We start from the raw sequence: 12,277 nt of genomic DNA, 5'->3' as shown, positions 1-12,277 counted from the left end.
GCTCAACAAAGCCAGAATGATAGGGGAACGTGAGAGAGCAATGAGTGAGTGCCTGACTCCTCCAGCCACACAGCATGCTACCCAAGAGTCCCACTTCTTTCTCACCTCATCCAGAGAAATTCAAAAAAGAGATCAAAATTATATATATATAAAAGAACCAAATAGAAATACTGGAGCAGAAATATAAAAAGAAATAAAAAATATAATAGAGAATGCCAAAAGCACATTTGATCAAGCAGATTAAAAACAAATCTGTGAAATTGAAGGCAGATTATTTGAAATTATCCAGCCAAGGAAAATTTAAAAAAAAAAAAAAGAATTAAGAAGAACAAAGAAAGCCTAACAGGTTTATGGCACATTATCCAGAGACCTAACTTTTACAATATGAGATTTACAAAATAAAAAAAGGTGAGAAAAAGGGGCAGCCGAATGCTTATTAAATAAATAATGGCTGAAACATTCCCAAATTTGGATAAAGAGAAAGACATTTGAACACTGAGATATATTAAGCTTAAAAGTTCCCAAATAGCTTCAACCCAACAAATTCTTCACTGAGATACACAATAATCAAACTGTCAAAAATGAAAAGCAGAATTTTCACAGCAACAAGAGGGGAAAAAAAAAAGGTTCATTACATACATGAACAAAGTTATCAGTGGATTTTTCAGAAGAAATCTTCAGGACGGGGAAAGAGTGGGCCAATGAAAGAAAAAAAACCTACCAAATCAAAAATACTTTGCCTACTTTACCCAGCAAAGCTGCTCCTCAGAAATAAAAAAAAGAAAAAGAATTTCCCAAACAAAAGCTGAAAGAGTTCATTTACACAATACCCGTCTTAAAAGAAAAATGCTAATGGGGGTACTTCAAAACAAAATAAAAGGATTCTAATTAGCAACATGAAATTATAAAACTCACAGTAAAGTTAAGTATATAGCCAAATTCAGCATACTTTAATGCTTTAATGTTGGTGTGTAAATCACTTATAACTGTAATATTCAGATTAAAAGACAAAAAAGTATTAAAGTAACTATAGCTACAATAATTTTTAATGGAAACACAATATAAAGAGCTGCAAATTGTGACATCTAAAACATAAAATGAGATGGTTGGAAGTAAAAGTGTAGTTTTTTTTAATGTGACATAAGTTCAGTTACTATAAGGTTAAAAATAGACTTTTGTAACTATAAGATGTTTTATATAGATACTTAGTAACCACAAATAAAAAATCTACAGTGGATGCACACACACACACTCACACACACACACACACATAAGAAAAAAAAAAAACAGAGAAATGAATCAAAGCATACCAACATACCAACACACAAAAAAGTTATCAAATTAAAAGAAAAACAGTAATAAAGGAAAAAAAGAATAAATAGCTTTAAAAATAGCCAGAAAACAATTAACAAAATGTCAAGAATATGTTCTTACCTATTAATAATTACATTAACTGTAAATAGACAGCATTTGCCAATCAAAAGGCATAAAGTGAATGAAAGGATAAAAACCAAGATCCAACCTTATGCTGTTTGCAAGAGACTTAGTACAGTTTTTTTGATACACATAGACTGAGTGTGAAACAATAGGTAAAGATACTCCAAGCAAATGATGACCCAGAGGGCATGTTTATCTATATTTATGTCAAACAAAATATGCTTTAAGTCAAAAACTGTAAAAAGAGAAAAATACAATAATAAAATGGTCAATTTATTATAAAATGATAAAAGAGTAGTTGTAAATAGATATGCACTGAATATTAGAGTAGCTATATATGTAATGCAAATATTAACAGAACTGAAAGGAGTAAAAGACGTAACTACAATAACAATAGGGAGTTCAAGGCTCCACTTTCAATGATACATTGATTAACCAGACAGTAAATCAATAAGGAAACAACGTACTTGAACTACGCTTTAGACCAAATGAACCTAACAGCCATACACAGAACATTCCATCCAACGACAGTAGAATACACATTCTTCTCCAGCACACATAAAATACTCTCCAGGAGAGACCATATATTAGGCCACAAAACAAGTCTAAACAATTTTTAAAAATTGAAATCATATCCAGTATCATTTCAGACCAACATGGTATGATACTAGAAATTAATAAGGAGGAAAACTGAAAAATTCACAAATACATGTAAATTAACAATATGTTCCTGAACAACCAATGGGTCAAAAATGAAATTAAAAAGAAAATTTTAAAAAATACATGTATCTTGAGACAAATGAAAATGGAAACAAAACAAAACTTACGGGATGAAGTAAAAGCATGTTTGAGGAAGAAGTCATCAACATCAAGAAAAAAGAAAGATTTCAAATAAATATCCTACCTTTGCAATTGAAGAAATTGGATAAAGAAATGAACTAAGCCCAAAGTTAGCATAAATAAGAAAAGAATAAAAGGCCATACATCATAAGCCCACAACTAACATCAAATTCAACAGTGTAAAGCTAAAAACTTCAAATCTAAGAAGAACAAGACAAAGATAACCACTCTAGCCACTTTTACTCAACATAATACTAGAAGTCCTAACCAGAGCAATTAGTCAAGACAAAGAAAAGGCATCCAAATCAAAAAGGAATAAGTAAAATCATCTTTCCAAAAGCATGATCTAATATACAGAAAACACTACAGACTCCACCAAAAAATCCATTAGAATTAATAAACAAATTCAATAAAGTCATATGATACAAAATCAACATACAAATATCAATTTTGCTTCCATAAAATAGCAGTGGGTTATCAGAAAAGGAAATTTTAGACAATTTCATTTACAGTAAGATCAAAATGAACAAAATACTTAGGAATAATTTTAATAAAGGAAGTGAAAGATCTGTATACTGAAATCTATAACATTTTGATTAAAGAAATTGAGGACAAATAAATGGAGAGCTATCCATGTACATGGATTGAAAGAATTAATATTTTTAAATGTCCATATTACCCAAAGTGATCTACAGACTCAGTGCTATTCCTACAATTCCATTGTCATTTTTTCACAGAAATAGAAAACCATAATACCGAAATTTATTAAAAAACAAACAAACAAACAACAAAAGACCACAAATAGCTAAAGAAATTAAGCAAGAAGAACAGTGCTGGAGGCCTCACATTTCCTATTTTCAAACTATACTACTATGCTATCGTAATTTAAAAAGTATGGTATTTGTATAAAAACAGAAATATAGATTCATAGAAAAGAATAGACAGTACAGAAATAAACCCACACACATATAGTCAATCTTTGACAAATACACCAAAATTAAAACTAGGAAAAGCACAACTGTGCTTTCTTCAATATATGGCTTTGGGAAAACTGAGTATCTACATACAAAAAATTAAAACTGGGTCCTTATCTTACAGCATACACAAAAATCAACTGAGCGTGTATTAAAGATTTAAACATAAGATCAGAAACCAAGAAACTTGTAGGAAAAAAAAGAAAAAAAAAGAAAAGCTCCTTGACATTGGTCTTGGCAATGTTTTGTTTGTTTTTTGGATATGACACCAAAAGTAGAGAAAACAGAAGCAAACATACAGTGGTACTCTTTCAAATGAAAGAGTTTCTGCACAAGAAAGGAAAATATCAACAAAGCAGGCAAACTACAGAGGGGGATAAAATATTTGCAGCCATATATCCAATAAGGGGTTACATCCTATATATAGAAATCATAAAGCTGAATAGCAAAATAATAATAATTAAAAATAGACAAAAAACATGAACAGACTTTTCTCAAAAGAAGACATGCAAATGGCCAATAGGTATATGAAAAGATGCTCAACATTATTAATAATCAGGGAAATGTAAATAAAAACGACAATGAGATATCACCTTGTACTCGTTAGAATAGCTATTGTTAAAAGGACAGAAGATAACCAGCAATGGCAAGGATTCGGAGAAAAGTGAGCCCTTATACACAATTGGTGGGAATGTAAATGTACACACATTGTGAAAAACAGTGTGGAGGTTCCTCTACAAATTAAAAATACTACTACCACCTGATCCAGTAATCTCACATTTGTGTGTGTATCCAAAGGAAATAAAATCAATATCTGGAAGCATATCTGCAAGTGCTATATTCATGACAACATTATTTATAAAAGTCAAGATATAGAAACAACCTAAGCATCCCTAAGTGTATAAATGGGAAAAGAAAATGTGTATGTCTCTCTCTCTCTCTCTCTCTCTCTCTCTCTCTCTCTCTCCCCCCCCCCCCTCTCTCTCCCTGTTTCCTTGTCTCTCTCTCTCTTTCTCTCTCTTCTCTGGGTGTATGTGTGTGTAATGAAACATTATTCTGCTTGAAAAATAAGGAAATCCTTCCATTTTCAACAACATAAGTGAATCTGGAGGACTTATGCCAAGCATAAAGTGAAATAAGCCATGCATGGAAAAACATTACTTCTTAATGAAATATTAAAAAGTTGAACACATAGGAAGAGACAGTAGAAAGGTGCCAGGCTGTGGAAATGGGGAGATACTTGTCAAAGGGCAGAAAATTTCAGTTATACAGGACAAACAAGTTCTGGAGACCTAATATACAGCATGTAGGGCTGCTATAGTTTGGATGTTTCGTCCTCTACAGAATTCATGTTAAAACTCAATCCCTAATGAAACAATATTGAGAAGTGTGACCACTGGGAGGTGAACAAGTTTATAAGGTTAAGTGACCTTATAAAAGCACCTGATGAAGGACCTTCACCTCTTTTTGCCCTTCTGACTTTTGCCTTATGAGGACACGTATTCCTCCCCTCTGGAGGGCACAGGGTTCAGGTAGTCATCTTGGAAGCAGGGTTGGCACCTTCAGCAGGCACCTGCACCTGGCAGTACCTTGATCTTGGACTTCCCAGACTCCAAAACTCAAATGTCTGCTCTCTGTTCTTCATAAATTATCCAGTCTGTTATAGCAGCACAGTGGACTAAGAGAAGGACTGTAGGTAACGATGCTGTATTACATATTTGAAATTTGTTAAGAGGGTAGATATTAAGCGTTCTCATCACACCCAGGGAAAACAATGGCAATTACATGACATCATCAATATGTTAATTAGTTTGATTGTAGTCATCACATCAGAATATTTATGTATATCAAAACACATGTTGAATTCATTAAATATATACCATTTTTATTAATTATACCTCCATAAAACTGAGAGGTGGGGAATTGGGCTATATTTTCATGCCAGGTTGGTTCTCCTTCATGATCTGGCTAGGTAAGCCAACCTTGATGTTTTTAAAATGAATTTTCAACCTCCATAAAATTTCAGAATGATATGCCCTAGGAAGACATATGATAGCAGAAAAAGGCTTCATTTATTTAGCAACATCAAATAAATTGATACTTCTTAGAACTTGAAGCTTTCTCCTTCAGTAGACACCAAAGCATTTCTTATATGAACCACTTCTAGAGAAATCTTGCCAAACTGTATGATGTATTTCTGTGCTTTTATTAGCCAGGGAGTACTAAACACATATTTCTTAAGAGCTTAGGGTCATAAACTTCCCCAAAGAAAGAAACAGATGGGAAGCAGTAGGGGTGGGGGGAGAAGCACTGAACAGAAAAATAAATATCTAGTCTTTTCTGCAAATCAAGCAATATATGTGTACTAGTTATAAAAATAAGTAAATAAAAGGTGTGATCATGCAATGCTCAGCATGAGCGTTGGATGTGTCATTTACGTTTTCCTGATTCCCTCCTTGATGTCAGCTCTGAGAGTCACTTCTAGTCTCTCTGTTGAGAACTCCAAAGGACTGGAAACAAATCTCTTTAACCTATTGCTCTGAACAGTAACCATCATCATATTCACAAATAGTTACTGTGGTTTACCATCTGCTGGACACTGGGCTAGATGCTTAATGTAGTTTATTTTATTTACTGCTTTCAATGACTCCATGAGACAGACATTATTATCAGGACAATTTTCAGATGAGAAGGAAGCAGGCATAGAACATACAAGGCCAAGTGTTGGGCGGCTGCAAAAGCAAAATTCAATGCTTGTCAGTCAGACTCCGGAGTCCCCACCTTGACCACTGTGCCACAGGTTTGGGCATCCATGGAAAGTTGAGAGCAAGGATGTATCAAAGAAAAGCATGTCATGGTCTGCAGTGAACCAGGTCATGGCTATAGAGCAGCGGCCCCTTCATCCAACTGAGGAGATGCATTGTAAGGGGCTGGGCATAGGGAAATTCCACAGAAAGTAATGAACGCCCACATATTGTTAACTACTCAACATAATCCCGCCTTGTGTTGAAAATAAAATGCAATTTGTGAACTTCAGGATTGTGCAAATGGTAGTTTTTATTATCAGATTCCGGAATATGAAACTATACAATGGTCCAGGAATTTGGACATTGCAAAAGCAAATTTATGGCACCTAAAAAGAATATTCAAGTGAGTTTCCAGGAAACAACCAGAAAATGATGAGACCATTTTCTAACACAGACCTTCTCAATTCCCATTTACTACCCCACTGAAAAGGTGTATTCATTTGATGAAGAAAGATAGAAAAAAAGGAATCTGTTTTGTTTTCCACACTTTTTGACACCCCTCAGACTCTCTACTGGTGTGAAGTCCAAAGATGCACTCTAGTGATTAGAATCCAATTTATGGCATGTAACAATAGCCTTTATTTATTCTTTCAATGGCATTACTTGTATTAACAATTATAGCTGTTTTATGAAATGTAAGACAATTAACTCCATTTCTTGACAAATGTTGCCTCCAATTAATGCTTTGTTTCATTCAAATCAAATTAATTGCAGTCCCCAGACTGATTACAGACTACCTTGTCTCAAGACCATTGCATATACTCTACCCTCTTGCTGGAGTTTTCTTCCTACCCTCAACATCATAGCCAGCCTTCACTCTCAACACCCATCTTCAAGATTCACCATGACAGGTGTCACTGCTGCTGTGATAAACATACAGCTACACAGAGAAAAAGACATCAAAGCAATATTCTAGAGGAAAACATAATGGGTTTCAGATTACAGATGAATTCTAATAATCTTTTAAAACACTGTTTTAATGTTAAAATTTTATAGAATTTTCAGTTTGACGAATATGAGTGAATCTAGCAAAAGGTAAGTGTTTTATTTCTGCAAAATTCAAATGATGTTTGGGAAATGTTGGCTTATGGCAAAACAGTTTACTAGTTTGTAGAACCAGCTTTGCAAGTTCTAAAGTTACTTCCCAGAAAAACTCTTAAAATCAGTTTATAAATCAATATGTAATATGTGTCTTATTCCAAGACATTGACATTCCTCTACTCACCAATAAAAGAATGTCAGGTTTCCCCAGCAGGGCGAGGGCTGTAGAGAGTTTCCGCTTGGTTCCGCCACTGTAGGTGGCCACAGGTTTGTCCGCATGGGCTTCAAGGTGTAAGCGCCTGATGAGATCTCCAGCAACCTGGAAGAGAGGGATGTGCATGTGCACACAAGCATTCACCAAAGTGCCCACCAGAAACCTGGTCTCAGTCCTCACTCCTGCTTCTCCCTCCCACTAACCCTGCTCATCTTCACACATACAATCAAGTACATCTCCTGAAACATCCCCCTTCACCATACAGGCAGTAATTGAGAGTGAACAGGTGGGAGTTTTCTGTGGCTGGAGACATTTAAGTGACGGTCAAAATAATCACATCTAGAGTTCAGGGAGCAGGGTGGGCAAGAAACACACTCGAGGTTGGAGGTCCAGATAAATACTCATGTTAAGGTGAGCAGAGACGGGAATGCCAAAAAGAAAACTGAGAAGGAAATAAATAGGAATGAAACTAATGGAAAGAGGTGTCAAAACTTAAAGGGAGAAGACAACCGAAGTAGAACACTTTCTTTATTATTTTAGATTCCGGGTGTCTATGTGCAGGTTTGTTACATGGGTATTTTGTGTGATGCTGAGGTTTGGGCTTCTAATGATCCATCACCCAAGTAGTGAGCATGGAACCCAACAGGTAGTTCTTCACCCCTTGTCTCATGCCCTCCCTCCACACTTTTGGATTTCCACATGTCTACTGCTGCCATGTTTGTGTCCATGTGTACCCAATGTTAAGCTGCCCCCTATAAATAAGAACACATGTATTTGGTTTTGTGTTCCGGTGTTAATTTGCTTAGGATGATGCCTCCAGCTGCGTCCACGCTGCTGCAAAGGATGTGATTTTGTTCGTTTTTATGGCTGGAGGGAATTTTCAATATTAACACAAGGAAAGAAATAACCCTTTCACATTGAGAAGCCACTGTTAATGTTTGCAAACTCAGAGTTTGGTTTATAAAGTAACTAGAGGTGGGGAGGGGAATGGGAAATGTTTCTTATTTGCAACTGCTGAAAACCACTTTGCCAAGTCCCAAAGATGGTGGCAGCATTTGTCAAACCTCACCCCCCTCAACAGCCACAGGAGAGTTCAGATTGTACTCAAAAGCCTGGGGTTCACAGCTTCTTTATTCTTCCCTGCTTTCCACCCTGCCAGCTTGTCCCACATCCTAGAAGGTCCAGCCCATATCTCTCATCAGAAAAAGTAATTGTCACTTCTTCTGTGTGTTGTATGTGTCACCCCTTCTGTGTAATATGTGTCTATAGAATGCTTTTATTTAGCATTTCCCACTGTAATTTGTACCACACTACATTTTCTGTTTCCAGTCTGTCTCCTATGCTGGATTAATTCTTCTTGGGGTCCAAGGTAAGTAACTTTTTCGTTTCGAACTTAGCATAATTTAAAAATGTTGTAAACAATTTTATTTAACTCTTATGACCATAGAAGTATTAATATAGATTCATTTTTTAGATATCATCATTTAGCCAAATTGACCAAGATCATATTTTAATTCAAATTTAGGAGAAGAGGGAAACTTCCTTAGGACTAAAAAGATGGGTTAATAATTGTGCATCCCAAATAACTAAATAAATATAAACTAATGTGTATACTCTTTTTGACAAGTGCATAAAAGTTAGGATAATAACAGGATAATGAAGGATAATGAAGCATTAAGAACCTCTACAAATATTAGCATAATCATTACGTCCCCCAGTAAAATCTTTCAACAGAAATTGTTATATGGCTTTACTTGTACAACTTCAAAATATATTGCAGATGAATGAAGAGGGTCAAGGACTGGTCTTATGGTGAAATAGTATAATTCTAGGAAATGCAGATTTCCAGGCCCCAAAGATACATAAAGATGAAATATTTAATCTCCTGCTATCTGCCTAAGAAAATCTTATCAAGGCCAGTAGTTGGTCTTATTTAAAGTAAAGTCATTTTCCCCAGAATGTTTTATATGAATCATCCTTTTTCCTGGCTCCATTCAGACCAATTATTTCAATTATCACCAGTTGAATAAAAATTCACTTAAGTGAATTCTAAAATATCAAGACAAAACATTTTATTCCTCACAAGCAAACACACACAAATATTAAGAGAAGGGTCATATAAATGAAGAAATATAAATGCCTGGCATTTCAGGAATTACAGAGATAACAGAAGTAGTAATGTAGCTTCATCCAAATTTTTCTCCGAGAAGAATGGCCAAGAAGCGTAAATCAGTGCTAGATAAACACTCATAATGAGAGACGAAGGAAGGAAACCAGGGAGGCTTCCTGGAAAAGGAGGCACACGTCCCCATAAAAGAGAAGAAAACTAAGAGCATTACAGACCCTGTTAGAAAGCTTTATCTGTCGGGAAAAAGCCAATGCAGTCCTTACTTAATGTCATCCATATGTTCTTGGAGACTGCTTTAACTGAATCAACATTTAATGAAACCAGTTTTACCATAAGCTGATTGGTAGAAACAAAAGTTCCTATGTCATATGTCTGGTCACAAAAACATCTCCAAACTTCTAAATAAAAATAACTACTTCTAAGAGCAAACACTGAAATAAATGTGAGCTACACATACATTTGTGAAAGATTAACAAAAACATGATTTACCCAATTATTCCAGTTCAGGGTTGAGGGTGGTCAGAGTCTATGCTGGAAGCTCAGGGCACCAGGCAGTAACAGCCCTGGACTGCATTCCATTCTATCACAGGGTGCACTCACATGTCCACATGTACTCACCCACATGGACTCCATTTAGACACACCAAAGAAACTAATGTACACAGCTTTGGGACATGACAGAAAACAAGTGTACCTGGATAAAACATACGTAGCCATGGGGAGAGCGTGCAAACTCCTCTCCGACAGCAGTCCTGGCAGAAAATCAATTTTATTTTTTCCATCATTGTAATGAAACAATGTTGAACTAAACAACGTTATTTGGAAACCTGCTATACCAATAGTGGTGAGGCTGGCAAAAATGACAAATTGTGAAGTCGATTTTTTTTTGGTTCTTTTTAGACCTATAAATATTACAAGAAAAAGAGAATGAAAATATGCGTGTGTGTGCATGTATTAGAAAGAAATTTTTAGTTACTCTCATCTATGTTATTCAAAGATTAGCAATACATAAATGAAAGCTGATAAACTGACAAATGAAACAAAAAAATAATAATATAAGCACTTGGTTCTGGAGAAATGCACCTGAGAATGCAAGTTACATTTTGAATAAACTTGCCAAATTATTCTTGCACATTTTTATGAAGTTAGGAAATATATATCATGTTTTCCCAGTTTCACAAAAGGTTAAATATTGCAGCCTGCAAATTCTGGATTGGTTAACCGTAGGAAAGATTCCAGAGTATACAGGAACAAATGTATTAGTTTGATCCAATGTTTTCTGAATGTCATGTTGTCAGAAAATAACTGAAAATAGCCTAATAAGAAGTATTTTGCTGTATTCTTTTCTGCACTCAGCAATACTGTCAAAGTAATGGCAAAAGCAATGCCTTAGCAATCTCGGTTGGCAAAATACTTCCTAAAATCCCAAAATGTCAAAAGTTCACAGAATCTCTCTCTGCAGTTTGGTATTTTTCTCTCATGAAACTCTAGAAATTGTACCATATTTAAGGCAAGTTACTGGAATGCATTTGTTTTGAGATGCTTTCATTTGGGGATGTATTCGTTTTGGAATGAATCCCAATGGGATATGCACTGGGATGCATAGCCCCAGTGCTTATTCATGTTTGGCACATAGTAGGACTTCTATAAACATCACTGGAGCCAAAATAAATTGCCCTGAGATTCACACATACATCTGCTGGACTCCAAAGCCAAAATGTTTCCACTAGCACGCATAATGGCCAGGTCAACATTTTCTGTGAGATTAAAGATCAAAATGAGTAGTAAAGTAGGGAAAGGAAACCAAGGATTTCAGATGGAAATGTTTATCCTGGCCCTTCCTCTGAAGATGATCTCCTGTCCCCATTCCTACTATCTTATAACTTCTAGCTCCTTCTAGCTAAACTGACTGTGTGAATGGAAGAAAACTTAAAGATAAAAGTCATGCCTTTAGAGAAGATAGGGGGAGGAAGCAAGACACAGTAGGTATATTCCCTGGTAGGCATGTGCAGGTATTAACAAAACTAAGATGATGAGGGGCCATACCTCTTCTATACCAGGGAAAACTAACACGCAGAATTTGCCAAATCTCTTCCCATTTAGAAGTATTGTTTGTTTGTTATGGTATGACACTAACATTAAAACTACCTAGCATGATGGACTCTTACACATTTTCTCTAGCATCCCAGACTGTGTAGCCCTCATCTCTTGCATCATCTGGTAATAACCAAGTGATATAACTTGATATAACATGTTATACAAGGTTAATTAAATTCAGGCTCAAATATGCACACTGCACAAAACTGTGCAGTGTAAATCATGGGAAAATTGAAAATCATGACGTTAACTTGCCGAACCTAAATTCAAGCTTTATAAAGTGGCATCTTATTCTTACCTCATCAAACTTTTGAAAGGTTGGGGAAGTGAGCAATTTGACCATACATAGAAATGACCAGCAAGTGGAGCACAGGTGGGCTGGCTCAGCCACAGCATGGGCTCTGAGGGTCCCAGGGAGGGAGGACAGGGGACTGTAAAGCTGAACAAAGGAGCCTCCCAGCAAGCACAGAGGGTCTTCCACTTAGAATCAGAGAACATACAATGGTGGCTGTCCATGTTACAATGAAAATAGATGGCAGCCTGAAGAAAACAACTAAGGTGAGCAGCAGATGTGTCTAAAGATTACCCCTATATCTATGAGTTCTGAAAGACTCATGAGGCGCACATGTTGAGCCCAACTCCAGCCCAATGGAAAGCCAGGCAGCAGGAGGAGTTCCATGTTAGAGAAGTCATGCACTAACCCCACACAGTTTCCACTTCTTTGGCCACCCCAGGGGTAT

The 12,277-nt window shown here is 35.9% G+C and overlaps 1 protein-coding gene across 2 annotated transcripts in view; it reads right to left on the bottom strand.

Annotated features, from left to right (window-relative positions):
- The window catches only part of ABCA13 (ATP binding cassette subfamily A member 13), a 492,370-nt gene that overhangs the window by 56,110 nt on the left and 423,983 nt on the right, over positions 1-12,277 (bottom strand). For both annotated transcript variants that reach the window (XM_017956721.3, XM_031665413.1), the window contains one exon: positions 7,284-7,418. In XM_017956721.3, coding sequence (XP_017812210.3) covers positions 7,284-7,418 — 135 coding nt within the window. The remainder of the gene's footprint in view (positions 1-7,283; positions 7,419-12,277) is intronic.

This window comes from Papio anubis, chromosome 4, assembly GCF_008728515.1.
Source record: "Papio anubis isolate 15944 chromosome 4, Panubis1.0, whole genome shotgun sequence".
In the NCBI taxonomy this organism is placed as follows: domain Eukaryota; kingdom Metazoa; phylum Chordata; class Mammalia; order Primates; family Cercopithecidae; genus Papio; species Papio anubis.
Note: the sequence above shows the minus strand (reverse complement) of the source record. Positions and strands in the feature narration are given on the sequence as shown.